Here is a 22664-nt window from a genome sequence, read left to right as displayed (position 1 = left end):
TCGTCTCGTCCCGTCCCGTCCCCCCCCCCCCCCCTTTTTTTTTAAATCCTGACAAACCCCTTTTGACAAGTTATGATTTTTTTTTTTTTTTTGACGTTGCTATTCAAAGACACTTCACTAGCCTACTTGTACCATGCCTTTCTTAAGGTTAACCCTCTTGTTCCCAGGCTGGTCTCTTGTTTCCAGTGCTGAAATGCACACAGCAAACATCATCTAGCGTTAGGAAAGAGACTCCAAGCCTTGCTGGGCTGACACAGGAATAAAGGGATGGGTTCTGAAGGTCTTCTGGGTGGAAATACTGCTCATGAATTAAGGTAGTAAAAGGTGAAGGCAAAACCAAGGAGATTATCTGAAATTTTGCGTGCATAGAGGATGTGGGTGTAACTTTGGTATTGACAGCCCTGGAGCGTGAAGCCATCTGTTCTTCGTGCTTAAATATTAGTGTGAAACTAACTACCTACGTATGTATAGATGTCCCCTTTAATCAGCTGCAATCTGTCCAGGAAGCCAAGCTGTTGGGTTTTCTTTGATGCTGTGAAGCAAATGAGGAAGAATCCAGGGAAACCTAAGCTAGCAACGCTTGTCAGTGCAGAGATGCATCCTTAATCCTGGCCTCTGACCACCGGCATCTGTCTTTCAGCTTCCTGTTCTGTTTGGCTGTCTGAGGCTCAGACTGAATTTAAGAGAGTAGCTGAAGAAAACGTGACTTTGCCCTGTCATCACCGCCTGGGCCTCCTGGAGCAAGGGAGCCTGGATATTGAGTGGCTGCTGCACATTTCCGAAACAGTACAAAAAGCGGTAGGTTGAGCCACAGTTAGTATCTGCTGAGAAAATCGTCTTATTTCTATGTTGACATCAGCAGCAGCCATTGATTTAAAGAGACTTCTGTGATGATCTTTGCAAGTTATTCTGATGAAGTAAGCAGTGTTTAGAAAACAGCTGATTTATTTAGAGAGATTTATAATGTGTAAAACTTATTTGTTATTCACACATGCTGTATTGGAACAGGTTGTGTTACAGTCGAGTTTTCTTTAAACTAACACTGTTACGTAATCATTATTGGACAAACTTCAGAATTGTCCTTCAGGTTTTCAAAAATGACCTTGGATTTTGCAGGCCCAGTTTTTGAAACCTTGGTTTCACATAAAAATGTAGTAGTTTAATACTTATAAAATCAGGTCTGCAGTAGCTTAAATTACCTAGCCAAATCCCACCAAAATTAAGGACTGCTTTTATATATTGTGGCATAAGCTGACGTGTATTTTGACACTAGTATAAATGCTCCAATATACATCTCTAGCACAAATACAGTTTTATGTATTAGTTTCAGACTTGAAATGCAGGTTTAATTTTCTACCCTGGCACAGGCTTCCTGCGTGACCCTTGGCAAGTCACTTAACCATGCAGAAGCTTAGTCTGCAGTTCCTGGAAATGCTTTGATTTGTTGTTCCGTGTGAAAGTAAATTTACAGCTGGCTGATCAGTGACTGTCTGCTCCTCAGGTGATCACTTACTCTGGAGGCCGTGTTTATGATGACCTGAATGAAGAACAGAAGGGGCGTGTTTCCTTCACATCCAACTTCCTTGCTGGAGATGCATCCTTACAAATCATATCACTGCAGTCCAGCGATGCAGGGAAGTACATATGTAAGGTTAAAAATGCTGGGCAGTACGAATGGGCTCGCATCACCCTGAAGGTTGTAGGTAAGGTCATTTTATTGTTCTTCCAAGGAAAAAAAATCGCTAGGTTCATGTCCTGGAGAGAGATTTATTTCAGCAGGGTATAAATACAAAGACATTTCACGATCAGGTTTCACTGTCCAGTTCCGTATCTGCCTTTGCATTTTTTGGCAAAGGCCAGGACGCAGGAAGAGCCTAAAGAACTGTTTTGAGGTAAGTATGATCACCTGCAAAATCATATGAACTGTTCTTTCCAAATTATCTCTGTGATCTCATCACACAAACTATACTGATATTCTAGCTTAGTTGGCGATCGCCCTGTCCAGATCTCCAGCTGAGGACTCTGGGTTCATGTCCCAGGACCCCAAACTGATCCAAGTCAGTGGAGGTGACAAATAAGCTGCCGGGATTAGCATTTCTCTTCCCTGATTTCAGTTTATTGGTTGGCTTTTTCATGTACACTGTCATCCTGTGGAAGAATCTGGCCTGCCAGATGCTGTGGGGAGAAGGAAGAAATGGAGAAGTAGGGGGAGGGAAAGGATGTTCTCTAAATAGTAACTAGAAGAGCAACACAGTGATACAGCTCCTGATGCAGGTATCCGTGAGGCAAATTGCCCCAGAGTATTATAATGTATCATTTCTATGTCTGAGCCAACCAGCTCCACTTAGACTATGAAGTTGCACACAGTTGCAGCTAAAGTCCCCTAACAAACATCACTGGTGTAATTCCTTAATGAATTCCAGAGAAGGCAGCTCTTGGAAGCTGCTTAAATTACATACTTTGCCAAAGAAAGGGTTTCCACCAAGAAAATAATCTGCTGCTTTTACATGACCTGTCTTCTGTTTCTTCTAGAAAAACCTTCCAAGCCCAAATGCTGGCTAGAAGGGGAGCTGTTGGAAGGAAAGGAACTGTCCTTGCAGTGCCGTTCTGCCTCTGGCACTGCACCCATCTCCTACCGATGGCAGCGCATAAATGAGGAAGACGAGAGAGCTGAACATCTCCCGCCTACATCAAGAGTCAGTAAGTCAGGTCATTTCCTCTTAGAATTCTCAGTACGCTCAAAGCCAGATAGCCGCCCACACGTACGTGCATGTTTAGAGTCAAGTGCCTGCTTTTTAAATGGGGATTACTTGGTGGCAGTAATAGCAATGATATACCAGTACCTCTCGCTACTGCAGCTGGATGTTGTGGTGTGCTCCACCCTGAACAAGGAAGTGCGTGAGGAGTTTGTTTAGTGTTTTGCTGAAGGCTGATAAATGATCTTTTGTGAGGCATTATTGATTGCTCTTGAACTGATTTGATCTGGAAGTTCAATTTATGCTTCTGTGTCCTATCCGCTGTTAAGGTTTCTTAGTCTTTTTGGATTAATCCTGGTGGCATTTCTCCTGTTTCAGACATTTCTAATCCTGGGCAAGTCCTACTGAAGAATCTTACACAGATGAGCACAGGGTTATACCAATGCATTGCCACCAACGAGGCTGGACAAGAAAGCTGTGTTGTTCAAGTGACAGTGCAGCGTAAGTATTGGCACATAACTAGTGTTCGCACCACTGTATGAGCAGTGCTGCTTCACAGCTGTCTCATCTTGACTGGTAAACTCTGTGCCATGCCTTTGCTCTCTCTTACTTGAATCACATGAAGTAGTCCATATTTATCGCACTTCGGGTTTGCACAGCAGTCCTCTGTGTAACCAGAAGGGGTAGATACATTATTTGGGCTCAGATGTTTTCATCTGTTAGAAATTTTGATTTTGAGAATGACTAATGAAAATATGAGGGGAAAAAACAGTGAGTGAGATGCTCCAGAGTCTCCAGCTTTTGAGGTACTTCTGGGTGGAGTGATTGCATGAGATCACTCTCAAGCATAAAACTTTGGTGTGGATATGCCATCATTCCAATTCCAAATTACGTATCTCTCGCACTTGGGACAGTGAACTATCTAAAGGCAGCTGGAAAGGCTGACTTTGTCATGAAATGGTGTGCAGAATAAAAAACAACTTTTGACATAGTTTGGTTTTAATCTAGATTTAATAAATCCTGTCCTGAACACCAGAGATTAAAATCAGTGTCCTACCTGATTAACACCATTAAGGGTGTGTGCATGTCTAGGTACATATGTCCTTTGCATATGCATGCAAGGAAAAGGGTGGAGTTTAGCACTAGCATTGAGGACAAATCCAAACAATATAGTTTAGCAGGTTTTTATGTGCAGCTCTCAGGGGAGGTCAGCAGGAGCTGGAAGTGCTGTGATAAAGGACTGCTAGTAGAGAAGTCTCTTGGAGATTCCATAGCTTTGGAATTTTTCTGCCCAGCCAGGCCTGAAATAACTGGAATATGGTCATGTAGCAAGGAAAACCTGTTTGCCTCAGGCATCTGAAGTAAAAGCGTCCAGGCAGCTTTTATGCCAATTGAACTGAATTGGTTTAAAACCTCACTTTGGTTTGCTAAACCCTCCATAGGGACAAGCCTTAAAGAAACAACTTTCAGCCAAACCCAGTCTAACCACTCTTATCAAAAGAGTTTTCATAAAGTATTAACTAAGGGCCCATATACACTAGGAAGTATCCTTTCATTAACTTTGTTATTTTGGATGAAAATGCCTTACACCTGCACATATGGTCTTCCTTTCCTCCTTCCTCTCTACTGCCCTCAGGTCACTTTTTTCCCCCAATTGAATAAATCATTCTGCAAGTGGATTGTAATCATTTCAGGGTGAGTTGACGGGGAAAAAAAATCATCATGGGGAAACACTCGTAGTTCAAACACTCTTCTGCCTCTAGCAAACTGCCTGGTGCTTTGTTTCACGTGTGGGTTGTCCTGTCTGTCTCTGTATTTTCTGTGGTTCTGTGCTCTTATGAGAGGATTTTCCCTCCTCATTGCAATTCTGACCGATAGCTGAAGGCATAACACTTGTGATCCCACCCTTCCAGAGGTGAGTACTTATCCCACTGTCAGCTCAGGTTTAGAAACAATACCTGAAGATAAACTGGTTCAACTTCTGTGTGGAGACACGCCTAAATAAGTAGACTAATACATTCTGTTCTGATTTATACCCAGTGCTGTAAGTTGTAGTGTGGACTAGAATCTGACCATATGACCCTAGTAAGAGTTTACTGACTAACACGTTTGTTTTCTGGACAACAGATGCACAAAATATCGGCATGATTGCTGGAGCCGTTTGTGGCGTGGTGGTGGGACTTTCCCTCCTTTTCCTGGTGGTGAGGCTGACAATCAGGAGGAAAGAAAAGAAGAGATATGAGGAAGAGGAGGCACCAAATGAAATCAGGTAACGCCTTTTATTTAATCCCCCACCTCCCACCCTCCCTTCTTTCAATTTCACACATCTTTTCACTACAGTTTTAAGTAACCTAGGTATAAGTGTCTTAAAAGGTTGTTCTAAAAAGCTTTTAAAATCTCCCTGAAATATCAGTGACACATTTCTTGAATGTGAGAATCTTTGTGAAGACTTTCCAGAAAATTAGATAGATAATAATGTCTTCCCCCCTTCTCCCCCCCCCCGACAAATTAGCATAAAACTCAACAAAATATTCTCTCTCATGCTTGCTTGCAATTTCAGCATTTAAAAGCATTTGCATAATCCTCTCCAGTACTAAATTCAACCCACTTGTCCATTGTGGTTCTGAGAGGTTTGTTGGTTTGGTTTGGTTTTTTTTTCTTTCCAATTGCAATTTCTGTTGGGAATGCTATGAGGCAGGCAGGTTCTCACAGTCTTTCTTGAGTCTTTTGAACAACTGTGCTTCTGGATTTAGCTCAGGGTGAAAAATCCCCTGAGCTGCTGCGTGCAGAGTTGAGAAGCCTCACCCTGAGCGGGTATACCAAGAATGCTGACGCATGTTCTTTGAACTCATCTGTTACAAGCATGTGAGGTCTGCCACTTAACTCCCCTAAGCAGAGATTGGTCTCTAGCCAATGGAGCCTAAACTTCTCAGGAAGGAAAGTGCTGGGAAAAGATATTTCCAGGAATGAGTTTTAGCTGCTCCTGCCCTTGAAGAAATCCCTTGCCTTGCTCCATCCTTATGTCTATTTGTAAAAGACTGCCTGCCCTTGTACGACATCTATGTACCGTTAGGCATCTCTATAATCCATTCAGCAGCTGATTACTCTGATGGTCAGGTTGCCAGCAAGAAGGTAGTCTCTGCTGATTTCTTCCCTTCTCTTTTCCCTGTTCTCTTTGCTTTCAAATCTTGCATGCCTTTTCATTTTTAGTTTGAGCTTCAGCCTCTTCTATCACCTTTTCATGCATGACTGTTAGCTCTTCTCTTTCTCTCTGGGCCCACTTCTCACACTTCTTTCACTACCCACATTTTTTTTAAAACTAGAAAAACTGGTCTCAGCTAGTCCTAAGTCACTTGTCATTATGAGTAAGGATTACAGAGCAGACAGTTCTAGCTAAACTGTTTGCACTGACCCTTGGCATTCGTTCCACAGACCTCAAAGCCACACACAAAGAGCCAGTCGTGTGCAGCATGTATTCTAAATCCATTTGACCAATAGCTCCGCAGAGCAATAGGGAGTTCAGTCCACAAAGTTATGCAGCACAGAATTCAGAAAACCCTGTACCTTGCTCAAACTGCTAGACAAATATGTCCTGGTGATTTGCAGCTTCAATAAGCAATTGCTTATTGCAGCAGCAATTCCACCTGGTAAAATGTATAAGCGTTTCTGTTCCCGTATTTGAGCCCTGTCATCTGTTTGATTGCAGAGAAGATGCAGAGGCACCCAAGGCCCATCTTGTCAAGCCCAGTTCCTCTTCATCTGGTTCCAGGAGCTCACGCTCAGGTTCCTCCTCAACGAGGTCGACAGCCAACAGTGCCTCTCGCAGCCAACGGACTTTGTCAACGGAAGCTACTCCCCATCTAACTCCTCCCCAGTACAGCCAGAGGGAGACAGAAGGAAAAGAAATTGAGCCAAAGAAAGTCGACTATGCTAACCTGATGAAAATGGGAGCAACGCTGGTCATGGTGCCTGCCCAAAGCCGAGCGTTCCAGACCGTGTGACTGCTCACCAGCTGTCTGGAGACTCCTGCTGTCCAGAAACACTTCACGTACCACCAGCCACATAGGAATTATTAGATTAGCTAGTTATCTTTCTGGTCAGCTTAATTTTAATCACTTGTGATTATTCACACCACAAGAAGCCCTCCCACTCAACTCTTTCTTACATCCTCCAGCACTGAGGTTCTGATACAGAATTTTTTTTTTTTTAAGAAAGATACCTTTGAGGAAAAAGGGAGCCTTCTTTTTAAATTATCTTTTTTGGAAGTGGAACACTGAGCATTTTAAAACTACAATAGCTAAGTGCTGTACAAATGAAATGAAGCCAAACCTCAGGATTTTTTAAAAGGGATCAACAGAGACATAAAGATGCATAATACTCCAGAGAGGTTTTGTGAGGAGGGAAAAGTCTCTTGTACTGGTTGCGGAGAACTTTCTCAAAGATGCATTGTCTTATCTGAAGATTTTGAGGCAGACTCTCTGCTGAGGTTAGTCTGATGTTCAACCTCAAAGGGAACTGACAGGTGCTTCATGTTTTCTGCATTCAGTCTTCTAGTGAAATACTTCTGAAGGCTGTAACTAAAGTGGAAATAAAAGGATCACTCAAAAAGGTCAAGAGATGCAGTATTAAGGCATGTGTGTGAACTGATCTCTGTACTAAAGACAAAGGACCCTTTCATGTCAAGGCAACAGAGGTGCTTTAATTGCCAGAATAAACTTAATGATGCACCCAGAGAGATATGGTCAGCACTGCAAAGCCGCAGTAACTCCACTGGAGTGGTATCTGTGGCAAATGAGCCTTAGTGTGATGAGAATTGGGCACTGAATCCAGAAGGAAGGCAGTACCTCCAAAAGTGAGGGCCACTAATCTACCACAAAGCCTGGATGAAGCACTTGGAAGATATCTTTGCTATTGCCAAGTTGTGAATTCACCAGTTTTGGGGTGAGCCATGCTGTAGAAGCCTTATGGAGAGCTCTTCCCAAGACTGAATGAACAGCATTCTTGAGCTGACCTTCAGGCATCCAGGTAAGACTGAAGGATAGAGTGACAGAGCACATAGTGAGGAAAATACACCAGGGACAGGGAAACAAGCACAATGCTGCTTCCATTAGAAAATATTTGTGTGCGTTGTCCCATTTATACACCAAAAGCTGGGCCACATGCTATTGTTGAGGCTTAAGCCTTAGCAAGACTCTTAAAAAACTGCAAGAATCATAAAATATTTTATGTGATTGAATTAACCAGAATAAACATTTCCAAGGAATATGAAGTCTTACACTTCAAGTTGAAGGCCAACAGGAAACGATGGGAGGTAGGAACTCCAGAGGCTTCCTCTGGAAGCAGATGTTCACATAATTCTGTCATTTATATTTTCCTCTGAAGAATTTGGCTCTGACCACTACTACACACAAGATACTGGTCTTGTAGGTTCTAGATTCCTGTATTCCTGGACTGATGATTTTCTATTAAAAAAAATGAGATGTGGGGTTTTTTTTCATTTGAGGGAGGGAAAGTTTTCTGCAATTTGTGGAATGAGTCTACAGGAGATGGATCAGCACAGAAGAACCACAGATTTGTAATTCTTTCACTCCAGGGACTGTAATTAATCTCTTTTCTGACTGAGACCCAGAATGCTAGCTTTTTTGCTTGAGATACTAGACAATCTGAGCAAAGCCAAGCCCTGCTTGGGCTACTTCCTTATGGGAAATAGTTTTCAAACTTGCCCTATACTATCTGAGAACTTCTCTTCCTAGGAGCAGTCACCCATTTTCATCACATGTACCAAAACATCACTTGCTCTCTCTACCCCAGTGTCAACCTATCCACCCTTGGCAGGACAAAGTACTGATCTGTTGTGCAGTTAAGTCACAGATTTAAACAAAAGACACATCTGGTATTAGGTGTTTGATAAGCTTCTACTTTTGTGACAGCTCCTGGTGTTGGATACTGTGTCATTTTACTTACACAGTTTCCCTGGATACTCCAGAGGCACATTCCTGGATCAGCTGTGTTTTGGTGGATTTGGTAGTGGCTGTCACTGTTGGGAAGCAGCAGGTCTAAGTGTCTGTGATTCCTCTGCAGTTGCTCTTTTCCTGGACCCCGAAGGCTTAGGCACTGCAAAGTGCTTACAAGGTACTCCAGAGCTGGGAAAGTCCCAAAGACCATGAGCAGGACTGCTAAAGTAGTTTGTGGCTTTTTCTGTGGTTGCTTATTTCGCTTAACGTTACCTGTGTTGCATCTGAGGATACTTATTCTATGCATATAAACACAGGAGCACTTTTCTCAGTAAAGAATACATGCCTGAGCAACCAGAAACTTATTACCACAAAGTAAGGGTAACAATTCAAACAGTTGAGCTGGCTACAGTCCGAATACCAAATGCTGTAGGTTAGCTTTGAGTCACAGGCCAGACTTGCAATTAGCAAAGAGGAGGATGCTCTCTCTACAGCCTATAAGCCACTTGCTGCCGGCTAGGAGAATTTGCCCAGCCTGCTCCTGGCAGCCTCTTTCCTGGAGGCCTTTGGGAATTGGCTGCAGGATAGATCAGCTGTGGCAGCCCTCTCCTGGTCTCCAACTCTCCTGGAGCAGAGAAGTCACTCCTTATCATATGAGCTATCTGTCTGATTGCATGGGATGAAAGGTATATGGACCTTGGGGAAAAGAAGTTAGTTGGAAGCAATTGCTGAAGCCTGGTGTGCGTGATTGTTCCAGGCTGTTTCTAGCCCTGTTGGGAAGCAGGTGGTACACGCGCCTGCTGTCCAGGCATTCCCGCTGTGTCAGAAAAAGCACCGTGGCCCTCTCCTGCTATGGAACAAATGTGCAAAGATGCGTGGCCCTGGTTAAAAAATGTGGGCACCGTGGTGATTTAAAATCACTAAGTCTGAAATGCTGCGGTGCTTTTCAGACCACACATCAGTGATCTTGCAGGTGAACACAAAGTCAATTCTGCACTTCAGTTGCTAGCATGAAGCCCAAAGGGAAAAGTTCATTACTCAAAGGAAATACAAGAAAGGGATCATTTCAAAGGTATTCTGTTTTCAAAGGGACATTTTCTGAGCTCCGGATGATAATATCAGGAGTTGCACAAGGGAAGAAAATGAACCATAAGCCAAACTCTGTTTTGTAAAATAGTGTACTTAAAGCATTTACTGTCATATACCAGTTATTACTAGTGTGATTAAATGCATACAATGTTATGTAGCTTGCTTTTGTTTCTCAGCAGCTAAACTAAGCTTACATCTCTTCTACCTGCTATAATTGGTGTACTTGTACTGTGTCTGAACAACTCAGAGGAAAGCAAATATTTATTATTGATTCCTTTGAATCAATGATTTCGTAATTTTTTTTTTTTTGGTTGGTTGTTTTATAAATAAATATGCTGCAGCTGAAGTGCTGCAGCTCAACTAAACTTGTACTAATGTTCCATCTTTTGTGGTATGATGTGTTACATGCTGTCAAGCTGAATCCAAGGAAAAGAAGTACAGAGTCAAAAATACCATTTTTATGACTACATGCATATTTGTGTAGAAAGTGTGGGGAAGCTGGTCTTTTTCCGGGGTATTTTTTCAGTCTGAATTATGTGACATGGTATGAAATATGTGAAACCTTGGGTGTACTGAAGTAAATGGTATTTTGACTTCCATGCAGCTATTTCACCTGAGATATTTTGGCTGAGGATGTAGATGCTTCAAGCTAGTATGGTTAATAGTGCCAGCATAGACACAGCACAGATACAAAACTCCAGTGACACTGCACTCATGCATCTGCGACCTTACTTCTGAACCAGCCACTGAGTTTCAGTTCATCTCCAGAACTGGGCGTGAGATGACAATGAAACCTTAAAGAGCTGTGTTCAGGCAGTTTAGATCTTCTCTGCAGATAAACATTTTTAACTAGCTAACAGGAATCTCTGGTCAGGGAGATGTAGGTGGAATTTAGTGTAACTAAACATAACTGTGGTTGATTTCTCTTGCAGTGCTTCAGCCTTCTTTCCCTGGGGGTGTTTTGCGTAGAGGTCTCCCATCATCAGCCATCTTCTTTACTGAAATCTGGGAGTAAAAATTGCAACATAATTACACAGTATTTAAAACAAAACACAGTGACAACACAGTGGTCTCATAGGTGTGTCCTTCTGTCTATCCCTGATTCATAAGGAAATGCTATTTACTGGCTCCCTCCTGAGTTGATGACATCCAAAATCCTGATTAGGTGATATGCATTTTGAGAGGAATTGTGCAACTGCATACTTTTGTACAGTATCAGCAATATTAGGTTATTTTTAACCTCGATCAGTTTGTACTGACACACTGAAGGAGGAGAGCTTGGTGGGAAAGGGACGGGACTGCCATGGAAATGTGTGATTTTCAAACTTCAACCGGGGCATGCAGTTGCAAGTGCTGTATAAATAACAAATGCTTCTGTTGTGAATAGGAAGTGTGTCTTTGATACAATCTCCACTCTCTTCCCAATTCTGTTTTAAACACTTAAAGGAGAAGCAGTGCTTGATCTCTAATGTGAGATCTCTAAATTGGCTTCAAAAAATAATGTTGGAATTCATCATTTGAAAAAACTCCACACACAGTACTTGTCAGTGTCCAGCCTGCTGAGCCTTAATTGTTCTGATATACAGTAAATGAGCTACTTTTGTCTAGTATGTTAACAGCCTTTAATTTCTAATGTAATGAGTCATTTGCAAAACTGCCCTCCTCCCTGCACTGACTCACTGTTGTTTTAGGCTGCCTTCGCTTGCTATCAGTCTGTGGAGCAAAGTACGGTTGCACATCTAAATATCACTGCTTAATTTCAAGGTGCAGGTAGTGCTATTCTTGGGTCCTACTGAAATTCTGCTCATGATTTAAAAATACAAAATGCAAACGCAATCCCTTGCTAACAGCACGGCTCCTGTGAGACTTGGCGTGCAATGTATTCAGTGCAAGTTAGCACTGCATTCCTGAGAAGCATCTCCTGAGTGCTCCAGCAGCGTGTACTCTGGACAGGGTGGAGTGTGCTTTGCATGCCATACCTGGTCAGATACAGGGTGATGGTTCGTATTGACTGCCCTTATCTTTAAAGGCACAGGAGAGTGACAGGTAGTGCTCCATGATATGGAGCCCCTTTCCTTTTCCTGCTGCCCCTCCTGTCTCTAACCTTGTACACCCAAGTTCCAACTCCAAACTACGCCTTCTGTTGTCACCCAAAGATTCCGGTTCAGGTTCCAGCCCTGTGCGTGGCAGAGCAAGAATAGGAGCCACAAACTGTTGCTTGACAGGAGTGACTTCCTGTGGGCCAGCAGACCCACCACATCTGTCATGGGAGCCTGGTGGTGTGTGGCTGTGAGAATCTGCATGTTAGTGGTCTGATAATGGGTTACCAGCTGCCAGCTGATCTGGGGTAACTGCATCGTGTTCCCTAGTAGAGGTCACTTAAAATCACCATGAAAGAAAGAGGTGTTGACTCCTATCTGTCTCAGGGTGCAGGCTTGCACACAGCAAGGTATCAGAGGAAAAACAGTCATTTGTTTGGCATAAGCCTGAAAGGAGAGATTTGTTAGTGCCGCCCCCCGAGTATTTGATTTTTAAGCAGTCACCAGGAGTCTTTTGTCTAAGGCTAACCCTGTGGGCAGTGTTAAGAGCGCACCAGAAATGCTTTTTCACACAGTTCTTACCCCCGATTACAGAAGTTCCTCTGCCCCTTTTCCCACTGTATAGGGTCACAGAGGCTGGCCAGGATACCAGTTTTGTGTAGCCCTCCTCCTAGCGACTCCCTCTGACTTTTCCGCTCAGCATTTTATGCCATGTAAACATTTGATGCAATTCACAGCGCTCCTGCTAGAGCCTGACCTTATGTGATTTATGACCTCTGATCAGCTTTCAGCCTAAGGTGCTGAGACCAGCTGAATGTTTGCGGTCGTCCATCCGCTCGCTTGATCCCCAAGGACGCTGAACAGCCACGGTTTTCCACCGTTGAGAGCCTCTGTTTCCTTTCCACTGAAGTCAGTCGTGCTGAGAACATGCAGTGAGCAGCGCTGACATACCGAGGGGTGTCACTTGGTGCCTCAGCACCGATTGTGGACGAGAAAAATCTTAGGATGGATTAAAAAGGAGGGCTGGAGATGCTGTGGAGGCCGCATTCTGCTCTGTGGAGAAACCGATGTCACCTTAAAACAGCGCAGACAACATGGTTTCCTCTGCCTGGGTGAGAATGAGGGTGTGGGGAGAAATGGGAGAACGCTGCCTTTTGCCTTGTTGAACAGAACAGGGAGGATTAGAGCAGCAACACGCTGCTGGCATACCTTATCGTGCTCCGAGAGAGATTTACTGGCGCAAACGCTGTAGGAAGCACAAAAATGAGAAATGCCGTCATTCCTCTCGGGGCAGAGGGTGATCTCCCGCCTCCCCCCCCCCCCCGCCATGCTCTTTGCACCTCCAGCTTTCCGATCGGAAAGCGAAACGCTCGTTTCTGGCTGGATTCGATTAGGCCGCCGTTAATCCTGCTGTTAATTGTGTTTAATGCCACACGGTTGCGCGCAGCGGTACCCGAACAACGCTGCTCGCAGCGTACGGGACCGCCACCGCAGGGACCGGCGTTCACGCCGCTCCCGGGGGCACGGAAGCGGCTCGCCCGCCGCGGGATGCCCACGGCGGTGCCGCGCTGGCGGCCCGGGGACGATGAGGAAGGGGGCCGGGGCTGACGGCCGGGCTCCGCATGGCGCCGCCATTTTGTGACCCCCCCCGTCCCCACCCGGCTCCCCCTTCCCGCCGCCCGCGACCTCTATGCAAATCAACCCGCCATCCCCGCGTTCTGATTGGTCATTCCCACCCCAAGGCGCCTTCTCGCCCCTTCCCCCTCGCGCGCAGTCTATGCAAACGAGCCTCCGGCACCGTGTTGCGATTGGCTGCCGTTCGCCCCTCCGGCGCTCTTTCTGTGCCCCCGCCCCCTCCTTCAGCCCACGCTACCCGGTGTCGTCACCCGCATGCGGCCGCTGGAGGGCTCTCATTGGCTCCCGCGCACGCGAAGCTCCACCCCCCCGTCCGTTGCGGGCGGGGGGCGAGCGTTGCGGAGCGGTAGGCGGTTGGGGTGGGGGAGAGGGGAAAGCGCATGAAGGTTCGAGAATACCGGCCGGCCGGCGGGCACGCCCCCTTCCTGTGCGCGTCACGAAGGGTGCGGGTTCCGGCTGACGGCCATTGGTGGGAAGGGTGGCGGAATACGCGAGGGGATTGGCTGGAGCGGAGAGAAGAGGCGGGCCCTTCTGGAAGGTTCTGAGGGGGTATATAAAGGCGGCGGGGCGGGCGCCGAGCGGTCTCATTGAGCAGAACCTTTCGCCGAGTCGCCTCCCTTGTCTGCGTCTGGGCCTGTCCGCGCCGTTCAGGTAACGGGGCCTGCCGCCCTGGGAGCGGGGAGAGGAGAGCCGTGGTCCGGCCTGAGCGCCCTCCGAGGTGCCCTTGTACCGGGAGTGGCCGTTGAGCTGCGGGGGATCGGGCTGAGTTGGGGGTGGGGGTGGCGGTGGAGGCCGTCTTGTCGCTGCGGCGGTGGGTTTTTCTCTTTCGCTGTGGTGGTTCTGCAGAGTTTTGTACGCTGTTGGGCCTTTTTTTCTAAAATCCGACCTAACGGCGGTTTTTCTGATTTCCGTCCGTCTGCTCTCCTGAAGCGGCCGGGGGGGGGGGGGGGAGGGAGAGACAGAGGAGATTTGTCGCCCATGTTATCTCCCGCCGGGAACGCCCGGGGATGTGTGTGGGAGGGGGGAGAGGTGGAGCAGTGTCTGTGGGGCGGCCGAGCATGCTGGGATTTGTAGTCCCCGGGGGGGAGGGTGGGGGCAAGGACCGGGCTTACGGGACCGCCATGTGGTGGCTGGGGGCGCCGAGTGCTGGGGTGGTAGGGTGGCGGGCGCTGCGTCTCCCCGATGGGTGCAGGGTGGGTTCTGTCGCAGCAGGGCTGGGGCTGTGCCAGGCCACATGGCCTGACAAGCTCGGCCCACGTGAAGCGGGGACTCCATTGCCCAGCACCTAAGATGTCCGCCCCCGGCCACGTGATGGGAGCGGGGAGGTGCATGATGGGAGATGGAGTCCCCGGCCGTGGGCTGTACCACGTGGTTGGGCTTCTCAAATGCGTTAACCGTATGCGCTAAAGAGCGGTTGCTGGTAAAACGAGGGATAACAAAGGCAGGGAGCATTGCGGTTGGAGCTCAATTTTACAGTTCAATAATTCTTTTTTTTATTCTCAGGCAAGATGTCGAAGGGACCAGCTGTCGGAATTGATCTTGGCACCACCTATTCCTGTGTTGGTGTATTCCAACATGGGAAGGTGGAAATCATTGCCAATGACCAGGGTAACCGGACCACGCCAAGCTACGTTGCCTTCACAGATACGGAGAGGTTGATTGGCGACGCTGCGAAGAACCAAGTTGCAATGAATCCAACCAATACGGTTTTCGGTAAGGCTGCAAGATTTCCATATTTCACATACAGAAGCTTAGCGTGGTGATGGCAGATGTTCCCTGGTTATAAGAATTGCTCACTTGATAGGAGCGTTAAAGCTTTCTCTTGGAAATCAAAACTACTAATTTGCTTCTGGTCTGAATGATAGAACTGTATTACTAATAGTTCATCTTTTATTATATACTGGGAAGGCATATGCCTTACAGTTAAAAAGTTCGCTTGCTGCAGGTTGTTCTTGGCAGTTAGTGTTAAATGGCCTTGACTAAGTGTCTGGGTTGAATCCTAGACAGCACTGTGGTTTATGGTACAGCAGCTGTAGTATTGCTGTGGTGGCTGTGAGGTGATAGGGGTGAGTTTGTGCATGTGCAAGAGGTGAAACAGTGGTGCCTGCAGCTGGGCAGGCAGTAATAATACCAAGCTATGTACAGTGTTCTAGGGCGTTGTGCATTGTTTTTTAGGAATAACTTAATGTACTTTGTGAATGAACATATTTAATATGGCGAACTATTTTTTCCAGATGCAAAGCGTTTGATTGGGCGTAGATTTGATGATTCTGTTGTCCAGTCTGATATGAAGCACTGGCCTTTCACTGTGGTGAATGATGCTGGTAGACCAAAAGTCCAGGTGGAGTACAAAGGCGAGACAAAGAGTTTCTACCCAGAAGAAATTTCTTCCATGGTTTTAACCAAAATGAAGGAAATTGCAGAAGCTTACCTTGGAAAGGTGAGGTTTAGGACTTAAGTGAAATGCAATGATGAATAATTTTGTGTGTGTGTGAGTAGTTATAAATAACTGACTTTTGCTTGGGTTTTTTTGTGTAGACTGTTACTAATGCTGTGGTGACTGTACCAGCCTATTTCAATGACTCTCAGCGTCAGGCTACAAAAGATGCTGGAACCATTGCAGGGCTCAATGTACTGCGAATTATCAACGAGCCGACAGCTGCTGCGATAGCCTATGGTCTGGACAAAAAGGTACGCTATGGAGTGACTTGTCCCTGACGTCCAACTAGTAAACCTGCTAAACCAGCAGTAGAAAAAGAATTGCATTATGAAAATTGATCTCTTCTTGCAGGTTGGTGCTGAAAGGAATGTTCTTATCTTCGACCTTGGAGGTGGCACCTTTGATGTGTCAATTCTGACCATTGAAGATGGCATCTTTGAGGTGAAATCCACTGCAGGTGACACTCACTTGGGTGGAGAAGACTTTGACAACCGCATGGTCAACCACTTCATTGCTGAATTCAAGCGCAAGCACAAGAAAGACATCAGTGAGAACAAGCGAGCAGTTCGTCGCCTCCGCACCGCATGCGAGCGTGCAAAGCGTACTCTGTCTTCTAGCACGCAGGCCAGTATCGAAATTGATTCTCTCTATGAGGGTATTGACTTCTACACATCCATTACCAGAGCTCGCTTTGAAGAGCTGAATGCTGACCTGTTCCGTGGCACTCTGGATCCTGTGGAAAAGGCCCTGAGGGATGCCAAACTCGACAAATCACAGATCCATGACATCGTGCTGGTTGGTGGGTCTACTCGTATCCCAAAGATTCAGAAACTGCTGCAGGACTTCTTCAATGGCAAAGAGCTGAACAAGAGCATCAATCCTGATGAAGCTGTGGCTTATGGTGCAGGTAATGACAAAAATTCACATCTTCTGTGTGTGCTAAAACTGGGTGGTGTTCTTGGCAAACTCAGTGCTGTCTGAACTGAAGTCTCGGAGCAGTACTGGTGTAGGCCCTAGGTGTTCCACCTCAATCCGTAAAGCTTTTCAAAGCAGTAAGAAGCTTACTTTGACTTGCAATGATGAATCAGATTCCAAAGCCATTCGTAGTTTCCACCAGAAGTCTACTAATGATGGCCAAAACCTTCCTTGGATGTCTGAGCGAGCTGTGGGCTTAACTGTAGTGTGCAGGGTTTCTGTTGCAGGGCTTTTAATGTTTTTTTTCCTCTCCCCCCCAGCTGTTCAGGCTGCTATTCTGTCTGGAGACAAGTCTGAGAATGTACAGGATCTGCTGCTGTTGGATGTGACTCCTCTGTCTCTTGGCATTGAGACTGCTGGAGGTGTCATGACAGTCTTGATCAAACGGAATACCACCATCCCCACCAAGCAGACGCAGACTTTCACCACTTACTCTGACAACCAGCCTGGTGTGCTGATCCAGGTAGGCAAGCAACACTGGGGTGAGCTGATAATGTGCACTCACATAATCATAAGACCTTGTCAACGCTTCCAGTGGTTGATAACTTGAAGTAAATCCTAGGCTAGAGGTGGTGTGTTCTCACAGTTGGTGAGGGATGTGAGTGAAGACCTGGTTGCAATGATGAAAGTGATTCCAAAGCCATTCGTAGTTTCCACCAGAAGTCGAAAGACTTGTGTTGGTCCAAGTACCTTCCTTGGATGTCTGAGCGACCATGCCACTTCAGGATAATACCCCCATTGTGATTTAATAATGTGTATTCAAACTTTGGACTTAATTTGCTGGTTCTTCTTACTAGGTATATGAAGGAGAACGTGCTATGACTAAGGACAACAACTTGCTGGGCAAGTTTGAGCTGACTGGTATTCCCCCTGCTCCCAGAGGCGTACCTCAGATTGAAGTAACCTTTGATATTGATGCCAATGGCATCCTGAATGTGTCTGCAGTGGATAAGAGCACTGGCAAGGAGAACAAGATCACAATAACAAATGACAAGGGTAAGGATCACGTGTTTCTGAGGGTGGGAGACTGGCTAGTTGTGTAAGATTGGCTTGTCAGACTGCCTTCTCTCTATCAAGGCTTGGTTGTAATGTGTATGCATCTTGATTGACAACCATGAGCCTTGTTTTTAGTGCAGTAATCCATGAGTTCCTAAGGCAGCCCATGACATGGTTTAAGAGGAGGGCACCTGATAGCTTATGGGCCTCTCTTGCTGCCTGCCTGCCCAAGCTAGCTTGAAGTGTAGAATTTGTAATGTGTGGGAGGTTGTAATCCGCCACTAAAAATGACTGAGTAGAAGATGGTGATCTGTGAAATGCTGCCTTGTTCTGCAGGCCGGCTGAGCAAGGAAGACATTGAGCGGATGGTTCAGGAAGCAGAGAAATACAAAGCAGAAGATGAGAAGCAGCGTGATAAGGTGTCTTCCAAGAACTCCCTGGAGTCTTACGCATTCAACATGAAAGCTACTGTTGAAGATGAGAAGCTCCAGGGCAAGATCTCTGATGAGGACAAGCAGAAAATCCTGGACAAATGCAATGAAATTATCAACTGGCTGGACAAGAATCAGGTATGTCATACTCCATGTTTGGTTGTGGTTTGCTTTTGGTATCTTGCTGAGCTACAACAAAAGCTACAGAGGATGGAGGAGAGCTACTGGTTGCTGTGATGAAAGTGATTCCAAAGCCATTCGTAGTTTCCACCAGAAGTCGAAAGACTTGTGTTGGTCCAAGTACCTTCCTTGGATGTCTGAGCGACCACAGCTTGCAAGCATATAGCTTTCAATCTGGCTAGCTTGCAAGTATGATCCTCTCTAACCTAAAATGAGGTCCTGTTGCTCCAGGAGCAATGTCAGCTCTAGGAGTGATCTGAGTCCTGTTGGAACTAGACCAAGCAGAAAAACTCTTGCATCTAGCCCAATGCAAGTCTGACTTGGGTGGGGATGGCCTAAAAATAAGCCCAGACTTGTGAAAAATGTGTAAGCCTGGTAGTACTAGTTAACTTTTAGACTGTATGTGTTTAGTGAGAGCAGCAGGTACTGAGCTTTTGTCTTTTTTAGACGGCTGAGAAGGAGGAGTTTGAGCACCAGCAGAAAGAGCTGGAGAAGGTATGCAACCCCATCATCACCAAGCTGTACCAGAGTGCAGGAGGAATGCCTGGTGGGATGCCTGGAGGATTCCCTGGTGGTGGAGCTCCTCCATCTGGTGGAGCTTCTTCTGGACCAACCATTGAGGAGGTGGACTAAAGACACTGGGCAATGCATTCCACTAGCAGTTAGTATTGGAGGACCCCCAGGTGGGGGTTAGATTGAAGGACCCAAACCTGTAGGCACATCTGGGTATATTTTGCCAGATAAAACTCCATAACTGAGCTGCTGTAAAACTAAAACTTTCTGGGCATTTTAAATACTTGAACATGTGCACAGGAGGGGAGATGAATACCGTTGCACTTTACTGTAAACAAAGTGGAAATGCAATTCATGTCCTAAAGAATAAAAACTATTTAATGGGCATCACAATGTTTCTGTGTCTGCTTCTTTATATGTTTTGACCACTGTACTAAATAAAGTGGGGAAAAAAAACCCTCGATGGTAGAGTACAAAGATCAAGATCACACAGTAGTTGGTGAGTGATCTAACCAATTTTAGACTTCTTGCCTAGAGCTACTGTGGCTTTATCGGTGTGGTTTCTTGGCCCCTCCTTTTAGCTGAAGAGACCTGCTAAAAAAAAAGGGGCAGCAAGCCTGTGTTAAGGAGGTGGTAACTGAAGCTAAGTGACCTCACCCTTTTCAAAGAGTTACCATTGACCCACAGCAGAAAAGAGCATCTTTAAAATACCTAAAAGAGGAAAGTGGATAATCATGCTTTGGTCCTTGAGGCATTTATCAGCTCGAGGGTCCTGTCTGTCCCCCCCACCCTTGGGGAAGGTGACTTAAGAGGTAGCTCTTCATTCAGAGAGGTCCTTGCTGGGTGGGGATGAGGCTTTAGGCAGCCTCTTCCACAGTAATAAGCAACATAATTGCTTATTATAGTAAGTATTTTATTATGTATTTGTGTATATATATATATAACGTTACATATAGTACTAGCAGTACTGCTCCTAGTGAAGCCTGGCACAGTGGAATGGTAATTTTTGTTAAGTTGCAGCTCTTAGACCATAAAAATCACATAATTATATAGGGAGGTATTCTTCAGAATCAGTTCAGGGTTGGTTGTTTTTTATTTGGCTACTTCATGGCTTAAAATACTTTTCTCTGGTGCCTGAGTAACTTCTTTCTCAACATCAGAGAAGAGGGATTTTTTTTTTTTTAACAGCAATACCTAACCAAAGAGGAAGAATGCTCTGAGCTTAACACTCCTATTGCTGCCTCTGAAGCGCATGTTCCCTGGTTGGGTGGACTGATGTACAGGGCTGCCTGCTGCAGCTCAGCTGCTGAAATGCTAATGGGAGGGGTGGAAAACTGTTGTGAATTGTTAGCAGGTGTATTGGCTTTGTGTGGCAAGGTTTTGGTAGGGGCAAGGGGGTTGTTACAGGGGTGGCTTCTGAGAAGCTGCTTGAAGCTTCCCATGTCCAACAGAGCCAATGCCAGCCGGCTCTAAAATGGTCCTGCTGCTGGCCAAGGCCAAGCGAATTGGTGATAGTGGTAATGCCTCTGTGATAACAGATTTAAGAAGGAAAGTTGCTGGGGCACAGTAACGGCAGCTGGTGAGAGGAGAGAACACGTGAGAGAAACAACCCTGCAGCCCCCCAGGTCAGTGCAGGAGGGGAGGAGATGCTCCAGGTGCCGGAACAGAGGTTCCCCTGCAGCCCGTGGGGAAGACCACAGTGAGGCAGGCTGTCCCCCTGCAGCTCAGGGAGGTCCATGGTGGAGCAGATCTCCACCTGCAGCCGGGGAGGACCCCACGCCAGAGCAGGTGGGTGCCTGAAGGAGGCTGTGACCCTGTGGGAAGCCTGTGCTGCAGCAGGTAGGGAATCCAGGAGTGAAGCTGTGCCCTGGAAGAAGGGAGGGGTGGAGGGATGGTGTTTTGAGATTTGGTTTTATTTCTCATTACTCTACTCTGGTTGATTGGTAATAAATTGAGTTAATTTTCCCCAGGCTGAGTCTGTTTTGCCTGTGACGGTAGTTGGTGAGTGATCTCTCCTGTCCTTATCTCAACCCACGAGCCCTTTGTTGTATTTTCTCTCCCGTCCAGCTGAGGAGGGGGGAGTGATAGAACGGTGGGCACCTGGTGTTCAGCCAGGGTCAGCATACAGCAGCAGGACAATCCTGTTTACACATGGGTATTTTGGATCCATTTCTTTGGATCAGTGGAATGGTAAAAGGGAGACTGCCCCTGTGCTACCTCCACCCTGCAGGACATTCGGGAAAAAGAAAAAGAGTCTTGAGGCATAATCCAGTGTGTGAGCTGCAGGGTCTTTTGTGCCACACCATTCATTACGTACGGCCTCTTACTTTCCTGCCCCTAGTACCAGCAGTGCTGCTCCCAGTGAAACCTCGCACAGCGGACCAGCACTTTTCATGAAGTCATGACTGCAGTCCATAAAAATCATCACTGGAATAGAATCATTCCGTTGGAAGGGACTTAGAACCATCATCTAGTCCAACTACCTGACCATGTTATTAAACACGTTCTTAAGGGCTTTGCCCAAACGCCTCTCAAGCACCGACAGGCACGGGGGGGGCATCGACCACCTCTCGAGGAAGCCCGTTCCAGGGTTTGACCACCCTCTCAGTAAAGAAATGCTTCCTCATGTCCAGCCTGAGCCTCACTGGCACAGCTTTGAACCGTTCCCGCATATCCTGTCCCTGGATCCCAGGGAGAAGAGATCAGCACCTCCATCTCTGCATCCCCTCAGCCTCCTTTTCTCCAAACTTGACAAACCCAGAGCCCTCACAGGCCATGTGCTCCAGCCCTGTCACCGGCTGTGTAACCCTCCTCTGGACGCATTCGAAGACCTTCACATCCTTTTTTAAAAATTGTAGTGCCCAGAACCGCACAGGATACTCAAGGCAAGGCCGCACTGACACAGAATAGGGCAGGATAATGCCCCCTTTTGACCGGCTGGTGATGCTGGGTTTGATGCCCCCCGGGATGTGGTTCTCCCTCTCGGATGCCAGGGCACGCCGCTGACTCCTATCAAGCCCTTTGTCGAGTGGCACCCCCTGGCTCCCTTTCTGCAGGGCTGCTCTCCAGCTGCTCCTCTCCCAATTTATACTTGTGCCCATCCGTACTCTGTCCCAGGTGCAGAATCCGGCATTTGTTCTTGTTCAGTTTCGTGCCATTAACGGTTGCCCGGTGCTCCAAGTTACCTAGATCCCTCTTGCAAGGCCTCCTGTCCCTCCAGAGAGTCTGTGGCACCTCTCAGTACATCAGCACACTTACTAAGGGTGCTCCTGCATCCAGATAATTGATACAAATATTGAACAGAACTGGCCCGAGAATGGAGCCCTGAGGAACACCCCTGGTGACTGATCCCCAGCCAGATGTTGCCCCATGCAGTACGACCCCCGAGCCCTGCCATTCGGCCAGTTCTTCACCCAGGGCATCATGTACCTGCTCATCTCACAGCTGGACAATTTGTCCGGAAGGACACTGTGAGGGACAGCATCAAAAAGCCTTTCTAAAATCCAGAAAAACTACATCCACTGCCTTCCCTTCATCTCCTAAGAGAGTGTTGTGCTTGAACCCCAGCCAGGGGCTCAGCCCCACACAGGCACTCGCTCACATCCCCCCCAGGTGGGATGGGGGAGAGAATCAGAATGGGAAAAGAGAAAACTTGTTGGTTGAGGAAGACAGTGTAACAGGTAAAGCAAAAGCTGTGTGTGTAAGCAAAGCAAAAC

At 46.6% G+C, this 22664-nt stretch overlaps 2 protein-coding genes, 1 long non-coding RNA gene and 3 other non-coding genes across 7 annotated transcripts in view; 5 read left to right on the top strand and 1 right to left on the bottom strand.

Annotated features, from left to right (window-relative positions):
• CLMP (CXADR like cell adhesion molecule) overlaps positions 1–10074 on the top strand; it is a 44838-nt gene extending 34764 nt beyond the window's left edge. Inside the window, exons 2-7 of the mRNA XM_075034822.1 lie at positions 641–798; positions 1502–1703; positions 2533–2700; positions 3075–3197; positions 4824–4965; positions 6403–10074. Coding sequence (XP_074890923.1) covers positions 641–798; positions 1502–1703; positions 2533–2700; positions 3075–3197; positions 4824–4965; positions 6403–6697 — 1088 coding nt within the window. The 3' untranslated portion in view covers positions 6698–10074. The remainder of the gene's footprint in view (positions 1–640; positions 799–1501; positions 1704–2532; positions 2701–3074; positions 3198–4823; positions 4966–6402) is intronic.
• A 77-nt stretch (positions 10075–10151) lies between these two features.
• Positions 10152–13809, bottom strand: LOC142034134 (uncharacterized). 2 transcript variants are annotated; one of them, XR_012651466.1, is made up of 4 exons: positions 13652–13809; positions 12988–13024; positions 12536–12831; positions 10152–10744 (listed from the first exon to the last, which is right to left on the bottom strand). It is a non-coding gene; the product is annotated as an uncharacterized LOC142034134 (long non-coding RNA). The 2 variants fall into 2 exon arrangements; XR_012651467.1 differs by lacking the exon at positions 13652–13809 and adding an exon at positions 13577–13639.
• A 16-nt stretch (positions 13810–13825) lies between these two features.
• HSPA8 (heat shock protein family A (Hsp70) member 8) lies at positions 13826–19341 on the top strand. Its single transcript, XM_075034821.1, has 9 exons — positions 13826–14064; positions 14917–15126; positions 15648–15853; positions 15952–16104; positions 16205–16760; positions 17089–17291; positions 17626–17824; positions 18161–18393; positions 18883–19341. The coding sequence occupies exons 2-9, from the start codon at positions 14922–14924 to the stop codon at positions 19066–19068; spliced, it is 1941 nt and encodes a 646-aa protein (XP_074890922.1). The 5' UTR covers positions 13826–14064; positions 14917–14921; the 3' UTR covers positions 19069–19341.
• LOC142035137 (small nucleolar RNA SNORD14) lies at positions 16925–17015 on the top strand. Its single transcript, XR_012651810.1, has one exon. It is a non-coding gene; the product is annotated as a small nucleolar RNA SNORD14 (small nucleolar RNA).
• On the top strand, positions 17443–17539 carry LOC142035139 (small nucleolar RNA SNORD14). Its single transcript, XR_012651812.1, has one exon. It is a non-coding gene; the product is annotated as a small nucleolar RNA SNORD14 (small nucleolar RNA).
• LOC142035140 (small nucleolar RNA SNORD14) lies at positions 18484–18580 on the top strand. The gene has a single exon (XR_012651813.1). It is a non-coding gene; the product is annotated as a small nucleolar RNA SNORD14 (small nucleolar RNA).
• Positions 19342–22664: the final 3323 nt, after the last annotated feature.

This window comes from Buteo buteo, chromosome 9 (assembly GCF_964188355.1).
Source record: "Buteo buteo chromosome 9, bButBut1.hap1.1, whole genome shotgun sequence".
NCBI lineage: Eukaryota > Metazoa > Chordata > Aves > Accipitriformes > Accipitridae > Buteo > Buteo buteo.
Note: the sequence above shows the minus strand (reverse complement) of the source record. Positions and strands in the feature narration are given on the sequence as shown.

Excerpts from the sequence above, each read along its gene's own strand:
- HSPA8 (XM_075034821.1), top strand. The coding sequence starts at position 14,922 with ATGTCGAAGGGACCAGCTGTCGGAATTGATCTTGGCACCACCTATTCC. Across the intron at positions 17,825-18,160 it reads CACAATAACAAATGACAAGG|GCCGGCTGAGCAAGGAAGAC; the intron begins GTAAGGATCACG and ends CTTGTTCTGCAG. Across the intron at positions 18,394-18,882 it reads ACTGGCTGGACAAGAATCAG|ACGGCTGAGAAGGAGGAGTT; the intron begins GTATGTCATACT and ends TGTCTTTTTTAG.